General features: G+C 38.2%; 1 protein-coding gene across 1 annotated transcript in view; it reads left to right on the top strand.

Annotated features, from left to right (window-relative positions):
* The window catches only part of LOC150098838 (cytochrome c oxidase associated subunit FA4L3-like), a 72,493-nt gene extending 62,402 nt beyond the window's left edge, over positions 1-10,091 (top strand). The window contains exon 5 of the mRNA XM_090405674.1: positions 9,526-10,091. Within this exon, the coding sequence (XP_090261800.1) occupies positions 9,526-9,615 (90 nt within the window). The 3' untranslated portion in view covers positions 9,616-10,091. The remainder of the gene's footprint in view (positions 1-9,525) is intronic.
* The last annotated feature ends 4,883 nt before the right edge of the window (positions 10,092-14,974 follow it).

Raw genomic sequence — 14,974 nt, 5'->3', positions numbered from 1 at the left:
AGTAGATTACTAAAACACGACCTCCCTTTAGCAAATCCATGCTGTCCATCAAAGATTATACCATTGTTGTCAACCCAACTCTGGATCCTAGTTCTCACAAGCTTCTCCAACAACTTAACCACAACACCTGACACACAGATAGGCCTATAGTTTGATGCTTGAGTTCGATCACCTCCTTTATGAAGTGGCACAATCTTGCCCTCCTTCCACTCTTTAGGGACTTGACCAAGCGCAAGACTCGTATTAAAATAATATGTCAAGGCAGGTGTCAACTCTCTGGCACATTCCTTCAGAATACACGGTGATATATTATCAAGTCCCACAGCCTTATTTACATCTAGTTTACTCAACTCCCCAAACACCTCTTGCTCACTTACAGTCAGTCTCTCCTCTCCATCATCAACTGCTCTTAATCTCTCCATGAAGTCACATTCACAAGATTGAAAGATCTTTATGAACTGCTCATTAAGTATCTCCACCACACATTCTGCAACAGCTGTCTTTATACCATTTCCTCCAATCAATATCATCCTTCCATAATCATTCTTTCTTTTGCTGGCTACATATCGAAAGAACTCCCTAGGATTCTTTTTAGCTTCATTAGCTAACTGCTGTTCATACCACTCTTTAGCTACTCTCACCAACCAAGTCACTCTCCTTGCCTGGTCTTTGTAGAACTCATGAAATTGGTTACTTCCACTTCTCTTATGCTGCCTCCACAATGCCCTTTTTCTCTGTATTGCATGCTTAATCTCTTTATTCATCCATCTCACACCTAACTTATTTAACCTTCTCACCCGTGGTATACATTTAGACATTGCATCCACTAAATATTTTTTGAAAATCCCCCAAGCTGCATTGATCTCTTTTCCAGCTAACTCCTCATTCCATGCTACACCTGCAAGCTGTCTCCTGAGCTCTTCATAATCACCCCCCTTGTAGTTCCACATATACCCCTTTTTCACAGGGGTCCTTGCACTGCTGGCAACCACCCAAGTAATCACCTCATGGTCACTTTCACCAATTGGTGGATGATTTGATACCTCATTGATAATTACATCCTCCGATGAGATGACCAAATCCAAGACCCTTAATCCTCTTGTGCCCTCTGTTACATACTGTCTGAGGTAGTTATCCCTCAAAAACTCAAGAAACTCATTTTCTTTACTTCCAGTTGCTATCTCTTCATTCCAGTCTATATTGCCATAATTAAAATCACCCATAATAATCACCCTTTTCTTATTTGCTTGGCTTATTTGACTATACATTTCACTATCACCACCATCCACATTACCAGGTCTATAACAACATCCCACCAAGTATTTGATTCTATTCACCTCTATCTCACACCATACTGCCTCAAAACCACTGGCCCCATTTCCCTCTTGCATCTCTACCTTGTATGGACATAACTCTTTCTCTATCATCAATAGCACTCCCCCTCCCTTTTTACCCCTTCTATCCTCACGAAACACATCATACCTTTCCATCTCAATTCCTGTCATGATGTCATCCTCATCTAACCATGTCTCACTTATTCCGACAATCTCTGGGTGCACAGACGCAATTAGTGCAACCATTTCATCCGCCTTGTTTCTTATACTTCTAGCATTGGTATACAAACACAACAACTCATTTCTGGATCTACAGCTAGTTCCACTGATACCACTCACTCGATGTGATCTCTCCATGCTGGACTGGGGCCATTTCCCTTTCTGCTTCTTCATTTTAGAACCCTTTGCAATTCCATCTGTTTCCTTTTGATCCCTGATCATCCCATTACTTTCCTGCCTACACATTCTCTCACCTCCTCTTGGAGCATCCACCTTTCTCACGCTGTGTATCCCTGTCCACCCTGAGCCTCGCCATTTCCCTGCTCCTCTTGCACACCCTTTCTCTCATTTTCTATACTCATACCACTCACTTTCACATTCATTTCCACTCCTTCAATCTCTCCTGTCTTACTCTCCTGCTCTTCCACATCACTCCCCTCTCGATCTGATTCATTCTCTCTATTCACTTCTCTACCTTCCAGCAGCAGTCTCTCCAAGCGACTCACACCATAACCACTCAAATGCAGTCCATCGCTCCCATACAGCTCACTTCGTCCCTCAAACTCATTCCACACATTAACAAACTGTACTCCCATCTCCTCACACATTTCAGCCAGAATATCATTCATAATCCTTGCTCTCCGCCTCATTTCACCACAATCATACCTAGGCAACACACTGACCACCCTTCCTGTCACACTATTCTCCTTTATCTTTCCAAGCAGTCTCCTGACATTCATTTTGACATGCTCTTTGTTCTCTCTCAAATCATTCGTACCAATTAACACAATTAACTCTTTTGCTCGTTCCCGCCTCATATTCAATGCCTCAATCACTCTACTCATTTTACCGCCTGGAAAACATACCTTGTGCATTTTATCCTCTAGCACACCTTTAATAATGGAGTCGCCATACAACGCCACTCGCTCATCTTTTGTTATCTCTTTCATGCCATCATGATTTATTTTAATAGTTTTGACCTGAATTCTCTTAATTTCATTCCGCATCCATTTCATTTCTTGCTTCATCCAATCCAATTCACCTTCTGAACCTCGTGACACATTCACTCTATCATTAAATCTTTCTAACTTTCTAACTCTCGACCCCCTCTTCTCACTTTCCCTCTCATTCATCCTTCTTTGTTTCCGTACTTTCGGTCCAACATACGTCCAACTTTCACTATCATTCTTCTCACTTTCACTCTCACATATCTTTCTTTGTTTCCGTACTTTCGGACTAACATGTGTCCAAACTTTCGCTATCATTCTTCTCACTTTTACTGTCATTCATCTTTCTTTGGTTCAGTACTTTCGTTCCAACATGCGTCCAACTTTCGCCATCAGTTATTCTTTTTTCGCTATCATTCATTCTTTCGATTTTTTTTACTTGCGATTTCTGCACCACGCCATTTCTACTTTCATTCGTTCTCTCAATTTCGTTTCTTTCCGCCTCACTTTCGTCCCTTTTAACATCCGTTACGGTTGTCAAATCGCTCTTTTTCTTTTTTCCTGATTTTTTAACATTTTTTCGCCTGTCTTTCTCGCCATCCTCCTCTTTCAAACGTGCACTCACGACACAATCGGTACTAGCACTTTCTGTCATCAACTTCATATTCGCATTCATCAATTCCTCGTTCAGGTCACATTTCGCACACACCCTTCTTCCATCCGCACTAAACATCCACAAATCATTTATGTAGTCGAAGGAATACATAACAGACCTCACACTTAACGAACCGACTGAAATCCAAATTAAAATCATGGAATGACAATGCCGCCGCCATTTTTTTTTTTTTTTTTTTCTGCAGGTTACTAGGTCTAATATTAACGTTTTCGTATTTAGTTTAAGCAAGAAAAAAAACCCCACACTAATAATATCGGTAGCGTACAACGTTTACAGCCGCTCTTACTTAAACAATTACGCATATATACTTAATTATTCCTAGTAAAACTTATCTGAATCAGGAGCTCTTCAAAACACGTTCGTAGCGCTTGACCCACTAGCGCCCCCTCCATATAGATATATAGATTCTGTATGCCGGAGGAAGGGTATGTAAGGAGAATGTAGACAGCATGTATCACCTCCATGGAGTTAAAGAGTCATTATGAGAGGTCCCTCTGTCATATATATACACACACACAGCTCATCATACTGTGCCTTAAATGCATTCACATCCTCTACAGACACCACACTCTCAGGCAATACATTCCGATCTTTCATCAATCATTCTCCATGCAGAAAACCTGCTTCTCACTCCTTTGCTCACATCCTCCTTGTACAGATTCCAGGGATGACCACTTGTTCTCCCCCTATATCCCACCATTTTATAAAAAAAACGTTTTCAATGTTAATCCAAGAAGAACTCCTTACCAACTTATATGTCTGTATCATATCATATCACTCCTCTTCTTATAGACAGGCTTATACTCCTCCTCTTCCTATCCACTAGACTGTAAATTGCATCTTCTCACTTTTCTTCGTACTCAGCATTCCAAAGACCAGAAGCCACCTTAATCAGTCGTCTGTGGACTCTTTCCAACACCTCTTCATCATTTTGAAAACTAGGTGACTAAATCTGTGCACAGTAGTTCATATGTGGCCCAGTAAAGGCCTTATACAATGAAACAAGAATCTCGTTATTTCTACAAACTAGTGTTCTCTGCATCATTGCCAGAATTCATTGTGCTGTTCTTACAATTTTAGCAATGTGTCCTCTAAATTTTAGATCCCTATCCAGATCTCTTATTTCCTTTATATCTCCATCAAATGTATATTCAGACCTTTCCCAATATCATTAACATACAGGTTATACAGCAATGGCTCCTAAAACAGACTCCTGAAGCACACCACTAGTGACTTTCCTCCTCTGGGATATTGCTCCCCAATATACAACTTCCTGATGCCTATCAGATATCCAATCCAATGCAGTAATCTAATATCCAACCCCATCTGTTCTAACTTAACTATCAACTTATCATGTGGCAACCTAATAAAAAGCCTTTGTAAATATGAGTATACTACTGTGTATCCATCTCTCTTGTTCAATGTGCCATCACCTTATTGTAATAAGTAAGCAGATAACTTTAACATGACCTTCCTTTTAGCAGATCTGTGCTGTCCATCAAAGAGAATACCACTGTTGTCAACCCAATTCTAGATTCAGGTTTTCACTAACCTCTGCATCACTTTAACCACAATACCTGACACACATATCGGCCTATTGTAGCTTCAGTTCTATTATCTCCCTTATGACACATACAACCTTGCCTTTCTTCCACTCCTTTGGAACCTGGCCCAGTGTAAGACTCAAATTAAACAAGTATTAAACATATTAAACAAGTTAACTCTCCAGCACATTCCTTCAAAGCACATGGTGATATATCATCAAATCACACAGCCATATTAACATTCATCATCATCATCATCCGGTAGCATCCTCTAGCAAGAGGATTGCAGCAGATGAGCAGCTCTTCTCCATTTCTCTCTGTCTGTCGCCTTCATCATTCTTAAACCAGTCCATTCCACGATGTCGTTGAAATTGAACCACTCTCTAGTTGGTCTTCCACGTCTTCTCTTCCCCTCAACTTTCCCTTGTAATATAGTTCTTGTCAGGTGTCCCGAAGATCTCCTGCAAATCTGGTCTTTCTTTGCATAATATTATTGAGCAGTGTTCTTTCCATCTCAACTCTTCTTAATTATTATTATTATTCGTGACACCTCCAAGGAGTCCGAAGACTCATCACGGGAGGACACCTATTGTACAACTCTCCATCTCCACCTCTACCACCAATCATCAACATCAGCGCCATCTACTGGCCGCCACCACCACCATCACAGCTAGTATTTTTTTGTCTGTAAATTGCGTGTGTTCTGAAGGGCCGATTTGTCTGTATGTGGGATGAAAAACCTGAGTTTTTCTGGGAGAAAAAACCCTGCTACCTCTGTATGAGATCGACTAACTCACCTTCAATTGAAAACATCCATATAAAGATTTCTCCCGTCATGACGAGAATCGAACTTAGGCCTTTTCCAATCGAAGGACGAATGTACCATCGTTCTCCAATTGCACTACGAATTAAAACTTCTTGATTTCATATTCTCTCTGTATAGCTAATCTTTTCCATCTTTCTATAACACCACATTTCTAATGCATTAATTCTTTCCATATCTTTCTTTCTTTCTGAGTGTCTATGACTCACTTCCATAACTTGCAATACTCCAAACTGTTGCTTTAACTATTCCAACTCTAACATCTATTTTAATATTCTTGTTTTTTAAAATTCTCTTCATTTCCATAAATGCCGATTTAGCTTTGCCTATTCTATTTTTAATGTCCAACTCTGAAGTTCCTTTCTCTAAGATCCAGCTACCTAAATATTGAAATCTATTCACTTCTTCTAAAATCTTTCCTCCACATCTTATCTTTACATTATCTCCTATTTTTCTGCCTATTATCATTATCTCAGTCTTCTTTGTGTTAATCCATAGTCCGTACCCTTTACAAGAGTTTTCAATTCTTTGAACAATTTGTTGTAATCCATTTTCACTTTCTGCCATCACCACTACATCATCCACATATCTTAAGTTATTAATGATTCTTCCATTTATTTGTATTCCTTCTTCTACATCCTCAAGTGCCTCTCTAAGCATCTGTTCACTATAAAGGTTAAACAATAATGGTGATAACTTGCATCCTTGTCTAACTCCTCTTTCTACTGGGAATTCTCCTGTTTCTTCTCCATTTACACATACTGACGCTGTTTGTGACCAATATAATCTCTTTAAAATTTCCACATCATAAGAGTCAATATCCATATTTTCTAGAATGTCAAAAAGCCTTTTATGTTTCACTGTATCAAATGCCTTTTCAAAATCTAGAAATCCCAAAAACAACTTTCCACCATGGTTTAGTGTTTTCTCCCCAATAATTCTTAGACAAGTTATAGCCTCTCTAGTTCCTCTATTGGTTCGGAATCCAAACTGTTCCTCATTCATTTCTTTTTCTATTTTATTCTTAATTCTCTCTAAAATTATTTGTGCCAGAATTTTTGCTGCGTGAGTTATAAGATATTAAGTTATATTAACATTAAGTTTATGCAATTCCCCACATACTCATCCCAGAACCCCTCTTGAAACCCAACTTTTCCCTCTACATCCCAGACCATCCCATTCCTTTCTTGTCTACTCACACATTCACTTCCCCTTTGGGCATCAACCTTTCTTATGCTATGTTCTCCTGTCCACCCTGACCCCCCCCCCTTTACCGTTTTTTTGTCTGTCCTGCACAGCTATTCTCTCATTCTCTACTCATGCTGCCAACTTCTTCAATTGTAAGCACCACTTCAGTCCCTCCTTCCTTCCTCTTCTGCTCCTCCGCATTGTTTCTTACTTGTTCAAATCCATTCTCTGCAGTCATTTTAATCTCCCTTCTAGCAGCCTCTCTCTAGATGACTCACACCAAAACCATTTAAATGCAGTCTGTCACTCTCATACAGTCCCATTCATCTTTCAAACTCATCCCACATTCACAAACTGCACTCCTTTCTCTTCACACATTTCTGCCAGATATCATTAATAATCCTTTCTCTCCTCCTCAACTCATCATACTGACTGCCCTTCCTACCACACTTTTATCTTTTATTCTTCTCAGCAATTTCTCGATTGTCTTACATTCTCCTTCTTTCGAATCAAGTCATTTGTTCCCACTACCACAACCAACTGTTATTGCTCTTATTCCTCAATCATTCTACCTCCTGGAAAAAACCTTATGCATCTCTCATTCATTACACCTCTAATAATCAAATCCCCATACAGTGCCATTTAAGGAGATTATGAGCAGAAGCTAGTTGAGCAGGCCAAATTAAATTCCCAAGAATTCTTTCACTGTGTGAAACACCTGTGGAAGAATAACTTTAACAAGTGCTGATGGTAGGGAGGTAATAGAAGCAGACAAAATAGTTGAGTTATTGTATGATCATTTGTCAAGGATATACCATCCAGGTGGAGATGTTGCAGTGCTATATATGACATTGATTAATGTGAGAGTAGTGGTAGATGAATTGGTGGTGCTAATATCATGGGATATCAGCCCATGTGTTATGAAAATATGCAAGAAAAGAAAGAACAAAAATAGTCCCATTGCATAAAGGAAGCTCCAAGACAGAAGGTAACAAATTACAGATCATTCAGTATATTGTGAGTTAAGGTGTTGGAGAAGTTTGCAAAAAATAGCAGAAAAATGATATAGCATAGGTAACAGAGTTACTTAAATTAGAGGAAATGGGGGTTGGATATGAAGCTGGTGATATGTATAAGAGAGCAGCTAGTGGACAGATACCAAAGCATATGGAGAATTGAATCCAGAAGAAGACAGACTGGTGACTAGTTGGTTACTGCAGGGCTCTGTACTTGGGCCCTGCTGTTTGATTTATACATCAGCAATGTAGGAAATGATTGAAGAAGTGCAAAACTGAAGAGAAATAGTCAATGAAGATAATATATACAGAGAGAGACTCTAATATGACTTAAATAGGCTTGCAGTATGAGCAAAAGATAATGACTGCCGATTTAATTGATCTTGCAGCAAAGTGCAAGATAATGACACCTTGACAAGAAGAGATCATACTACATTGATGGAACTAGACTACAGAAAATTGATGAGGCTAATGATTTGGAAATGATTGTAAACAGGGAGTTAAAGTTTAGAGGGCATATTGCAAAGGTAACCAAAACAGCTCATCAGGTTACTTGGATGTTGAAGAACACACTGACAAACAGGGATAGTAAAGTTATTATTCCTATCTTATTATAAAACTTTAACAGGGTCACAGAGGGATTATTACACACAAATCTTTTCTTTTTTCATTTGAAAACTTTTTTCATGATATAAAAAAATTGATATTGTTTTATTGCTTCTGAATTATCTGAATTAACTATGCTTAAATAGAGCCATTACTTATGCATGCTGAGGTCATTGTCCTGCTTTCAGCATACATAAGTAATGGCAGCATATTTATGGCAGTGACATCTTATCTTACCACAAATTTGGAACATCGCATATCTATTCTTCTCCATAGAAGTACAGATTTGCAACTTTTTCTTGATGTGTTTAATTAAAAAGGATTCAAGTGTTTTTGAGTTTTTACTGTGTTCAGTGTAGTTATCTTACTGAAAATTTTGATGATGTTTTAGTCATCAGGACTCACTGATTTACAAGAACATTCACCCCCCCCTCCCTCCCTCTACCACCACCACATCAACTTAAAAATTATCCACAGAAAAGTATGTCAGGTCAAGAGTATTTGCAATAAAATACATTTGGTACAATTTTATCTTATTTATATAGAGATGGATCATTTTTAAGTGCCCTTGTTCTTTTATATGATTGTGCTGTTTATTTTTATTATTGTAGCAGTTAATTACTAAGATAATAAGCCGAAAGGCCACTTTACCAGCAAACTTGTTAATTGAAAGGGAAATGGTAAATCCCGTTTTATTTTATAGCTGGGTCCGAAATTCGGATCGAAATCCATAGAGTTTCATGCCGAAAAAACTATCGGCGAGCCCAAGTGTAAATGATCACTTGGGGTAGTACAACACCAAGGCAACTCCATGCAAAGGTTAAACATTATGAGAGAATATTAAAGTTAGTGACGGAGCTTTCTCTACCTTTGCATGGAGTTGCCTTGGTGTTGTACTACCCAAGTGATCATTTACACTTGGGCTCGCCGATAGTTTTTTTGGCATGAAACTCTATGGATTTCTATTGATTTCGATCCGCGTTTCGGACCCGGTTATAAAATAAAACGAGATTTACCATCTCCCTTTCAATTGTAGCAGTTGCTTAAAAAAGAGTACAGTTGTATTATGAAATGATATAAATGACATTTATTAACATTTATTATGGTATCTGTGAAGAATGTTTTTTTTTTTTTAAGTTGGAGTGATTTGTTTGTTCAAATCATTTTTGCAGCTTTTGGTGATTGACCAGAAATATGAAAAAATTCCTGAGCTTGAAGCCTTAAAGAAAGAACTTGCTGAGGCATCTAAACAAGATCATTAAGTAATAATCAATAGTTGAATATGCCTATAAAATCCAGTTTGTTTCTTGTTTAATTATAATTTTTTTGTGTTGCTTCCTACAAAATTGTTTTTCTTTATCTAGAAGGATGTTACCTTTTTCTCTGTGATATGATATTTACATCATATAATCTATTTTTACATGATTTCTAGTCATTATCTTAGAAGTATATTAGTATATGCAGTCGATTCTTACTGTAGAAAAACTTGGAGGGACTAAAACTTTGTAGTGGAAACTTTGCTGTAGTGAATTTCCTTTAGTATTGTGTTGGTGCTATGGGGCTTTGGCTGGGACTTTTTCAGTAGTCAGTTATGAGTGAATTTGCTATAGTGAGAGTTGACTGTATTCTAAAGACTTTAATATTAATAAAAACTAAAGTCTTTCGGGAGGAATGTGTACAGTAAGTCTGAAATATATATGGATATAGCAATCTGTAAATAGATTAATAAAATCTGTGCTCAAAACATTTGTGAGAATTGCTTTAATTTTCTTAATTTTTTCTTGAAAAGATTAAAGATTTGCAGCGTTATAAAATTTGTGTTTTCTATATTAGTTTCAGTTTTGACTTTAGTACACTTTTGGTATTTAATTAATATCACTATGTCTGTCACAGTATAGTTAAGCTTAGTCACTCACTCTGTGTTCACTATGCTCTCTGGCATTACATTTCACTCAATCACCACTCTCCTTTCTATTGAAAACTTCCATAGATAACCTTTTGCTCTTCCACTTCTTCTACTCTCAAAATAAGAGGTTCAAGAGTTTTGGATTTGGTTATAGCATCAGAAGAGTTGATAATAACTGAGATGACATCTCTCCCACCAGTTGGAGAGAATGACCTTATGGTTTTGACTTTGAAAATGAATAGACGTGCAGGAGTATCAAAGAGACGGGAACGTATGTAGAATTATAAGGCAGGTGATTATGATAGTCTAAGACATCAACTTGGGAAAGTTTCATGGAGGGAGGAATTGGAAGGCCAGGATATTATTAGTGCATGGAAAATTGTGAAAGAATATTTGTTAGCAGCAATGGTAAGTTGTATACCACGAGTGAAGAAGAGGACACAATTTCGAGTAAAATGGATGACAAGCAATATTAAGCTGGAATTGCATGCAAAAAAGAGGAAGAGATATAAGTAGACAGGTGAAGAGAAGATGCATGAAGAATATAAGACACAGGCCAGAAGAGTTACTAGTATGGTAAGGAAGGCAAAACTGGAATATGAGAGGAGATTGGCCCTAAGATGCAAAGAAAATCCTAGGGAATTTTTTTAGCTTTTTGGCCAGTATGAGGAGAAATGACTGTGGAAGAATGATATTGCGGGATAAAAATGGGAATAGAGTGACTGATGCAGAGGACATAGTGGAATTGTTCAATGAACATTTTATTGGAGTATTTCATCCTGGAGGAGTCAGTTTTAATACTAGAGGGATAGGGCAGGTTCGAGGTTCAGAGGTACAGGAGTAGAGTGTGTTTCAAACACTGAGTACTCTGAATGTCAGTAAAGCTGTGGGACTTGATGGTATTTCACCACGAGTTTTGAGAAAATGTACTAGGGAACTGACAGTGCCTTTGACCTGGCTTTTCAATGAAAGTCTGGCTGCAGGATAGGTGCCCATGGAATGGCAGGAAAGTAAGATAGTGCCATTGCATAAGGGTGGTAGCAGGCTGGAAATGTCTAATTATAGGCCAGTTTGCATGTCATCAGTAGTTATTAAGATCTTGGAGAAAGTAGTGAAGGACCGTATACAGCTTTGGGCAGATGAGGGTGGTGTTATCCATGAGAGTCAACATGGATTTGTAAGGGGGCGCTCTTGTTTTAACAATATGCTAGCCTTTTATAATAAAGTTACAAGAGCATTAGATGAGGGAAAGGCATATACTGCCATTTTCTTAGACTTAGTGAAGGCATTTGACAGGGTGCCACATGATAAGCTGATATATAAGTTGCAGCACATGAGTCTGGATGTCAGATTGGTCAACTGGATTCAGGAAATCAGCTGTCCGATAGGTATCAGAGAGTTGTGTATGGTGGGACTGTTTCAAGGAGGCAGAGGGTTAAAAGTGGGGGTCCCACAGGGCTCAGTACTGGGACCTATATTGTTTAACCTTTATATCAGTGACATTGTCAGTGGATTGCAAAGGGATATTCAGTTGTTTGCAGATGATGCAAAGCTGGGCAGGATTATTAGTAATAGCACAGATGTGGTAGCCCTGCAAGAGGATTTGAATAAATTAGATAGATAGGCAAATGAATGGGGGGGGGGTGTCGGTTTAATGCAGCAAAATAAGGTCTTGAGGTTTGGGAAACATCATTGGGACACTGCATACTCTATGGGAAGAGTTATACTGGAGGAAGTAGGGGAGACAAGAGATCTGGGGTTGATGATTGATTGAAAACTGAAATTTAGGGAACATATTGCAAAGGTGGTGAAGGTAACACAGAGGATTGCTGCAATAATGAGAAGGACACTGACCTGCAGAGATAAAAGGGTTATCATTCTATTGTATAAGACTCTGATCAGACCACACTTAGACTATTGTTCTCAGATTTGGTCCCCAGGATTTGAAGGGGATAAATTAACTGTGGAAAGGGTACAAAGGCAGATAACAAAGATGGTTTCAGGACTGTACCATGTTAATTATGAGGATCGGCTGAGGGAATGTGGACTGCAGAGTTTGGTGGATAGAAGAAGGAGAGGTGATATGATTGAGACTTTTAAACTGTTGAGAGGTGGTTACAGGGTTGACACTGGGGAGTTCTTTCACTTGGTTGAACAGCAGAAATGAGTAATGACAAGAGGCCATCCCTGGAATTTACAAAAGGAAACCATGAGCAAGAGGGTGAGGAGTGGTTTCTTTTCATACAGGGTGGTTGAACCATGGAATGAATTGCCTGATGGAGTGGTGAGAGTGAGAATAGTCAATGAGTTTAAGGAGTGGTATGATAGACTTTGTGTTTCTTAGAGGGGGTGGAGACATCCCCTCTATGAGTCTTAATGGACTTTGTGTTTCTTAGGATGGACTTCCCACGATGAGTCTTTTGACTCCATGGAGGCCTGGGTAATTATAATAATAATAATAATTAATCTGGTAAAAATCCAGTGTCAATTTATTTATTTTTTCTTATGCCATCCCTTCTTCTCTGCCAAGTTCTGAAAATGGCATTCTCTCAGCCTGTTAATGTTTCTCCTTTTCACTCTTCTCTCTCTCTCTCTCTCTCTCTCTCTATCTCTCTCTCTCTTTCCTTTCTCAAATCTCCTTATTATCTTAGAAACTGTGTGATCAAACCTTTACACAAGTAGTTCAGACATTACTTTATCAATGCTTTGTAGAATAATAACTTCTTTACGTCTGCTTGTTAGTGTTATAGCCAAATTTATACAGTCCTCACAATTCTTGCAGTCTTCTTTCCCTAAATTTGAGTTCCTAGTCACCATTATCCACTAGATCTCAGATCTACTTCACCTATTTTAGTATTCCACCAATGAAAGATATACCCTTACAAGCTATGAAATATTACTACATCTTTTAAACAAAGAATTGCTAGTCCTAGCTCATCTTTCCATTGTGCTAGTCTGTACAAACCCTCTTAGATGATTACAGTATTAGCATCATTCTAGATTTGCTTCATTGGAAAATAACTGAGAATGGGACTGAACTCTGTCATGCCACTTAAATTCTGAGGTAGCTTCCCTGTATACAACATGCTAGTAATTTTCATAAAGCCAGTCTCCTATTCATTGTAATGATCTATTATCAAACCCATTACCTTCAATTTAAATACCAACCTGTCAGGAGGAGAAGAAGAAGAATATTGGATGAAAGTATGACTACAGCCAAGAAAAGTAGAAGTTAGTAGAATGCAATTTTGTTGGAAGCAATGTATTTGAGACTGTCTGGTAAAATGGAGACCAACATGACAAAATATATAGTTGGTTGCTGTCCTAATGAGGGGTGCAAAGGAAAATATAGTGGTATGCATCAGCATATTAGCTCACATATAGGGCAAGTAATTATTAGGAAACCTACACTGGATTAGATATAGATGTTGGAAGTTTTTCCACTTGGTTATACTAAAAATTAAAGATGCCAAGAAATTATATTCTTGGTTTAATCCTTTATCCAAGTGTATGTAAACAAAGTTTGTATCTGAAGTAATTTCAGGACTGGGCAACTTGTATATAGAAACTAATGAATTCACATCACTTGCCTTAATATCCCATAATGCAAAGCACATATCTTTATGGACATGTATAATGCTATTCATTATAGGAAGGGTCACTACCCAGACTGATTTCGACCTTTATTGAGGTCTCATCAATGAGAGCCAGACCCAGGGTTGAAGTAATGCAGAAGTCATTCTTGGCATCTTTAATTTAGTATAACCAAGTGGAAAAGCTTCTAACATCTATCTCTAATCCAGAGTATTTTAATAATAAGGAGTGACACCTTTTGGCTACTCATATATGAAAATATGACTTCTTCATTACTTCAACCTTGGTATGACTTCCGAGTCTGGCTCCCATTGATGAGACCTCAATAAAGGTCTAAACTAGTCTGGGTAGTGGCTCTTCCCCTAATGTAGCATTATACATGTCCATGAGGATATGTGCATTGCATTATGGGATACTAAGAAAATCAGTGTGAAATTATTAGCCTCTATATAAAAGTAGCCCAGTCATGAAGTTACTTCACTTGCAAACTTTGTTTGTTTACACTTAGATAAAGGACGAAACCAAGAATATAATTTCTTGACAACTTTTATTTATAGGAAAACTACAACTTTGGGAAAAGGAGGAAATAAGATATGGCAGGAAGATAATGGATTTATGAGCCCTCTGAAACATGTAATGGCGGGGAGGGGATCTGTAGTTTGAGAATGCTGGATCTGGTAATAACATCAGATGATTTGCCCATACAACGATAAAAACCACCTTGTCACTAATTAAGGAAAATGATTGTGCAGTCTTGATTTGGGAAGTGCCTAAGTATGTGGAATTTTCAATTAAGAAGGGATAATGCAGATAAAAGGACAAAAAAAATGGAAACACTGAGCTATTGGGCTGCATTATCGGTAGTTGCAATGCAGCATCTACGCTGCTCCAAACAAGATGCATTTGATATGCAAATATACTCCCGACAATCCTAGGGATTGTATAAAGGCAAACGAAGGCCTGTTGCTGGTTATTGCATGTTAATATCGAATACAGAGAGGACCTCAGTGACTTTTGACAGGGGCATGATTGTTGGTGCCAGACTAGCAGGTGCATCTGTGACCAGAACAGCTGAAATTGTACGTTAATCAAGGAATAGTCTCTAAGGTTATGGCAGTTGA

Source organism: Typopeltis vanoorti, chromosome 15 (assembly GCF_054136105.1).
Source record: "Typopeltis vanoorti isolate ZY-2024b chromosome 15, IOZ_Tvanoo_1.0, whole genome shotgun sequence".
NCBI classification, from domain to species: Eukaryota; Metazoa; Arthropoda; class Arachnida; order Uropygi; family Thelyphonidae; genus Typopeltis; species Typopeltis vanoorti.
This window is presented reverse-complemented; position numbering and strand designations above follow the sequence as displayed.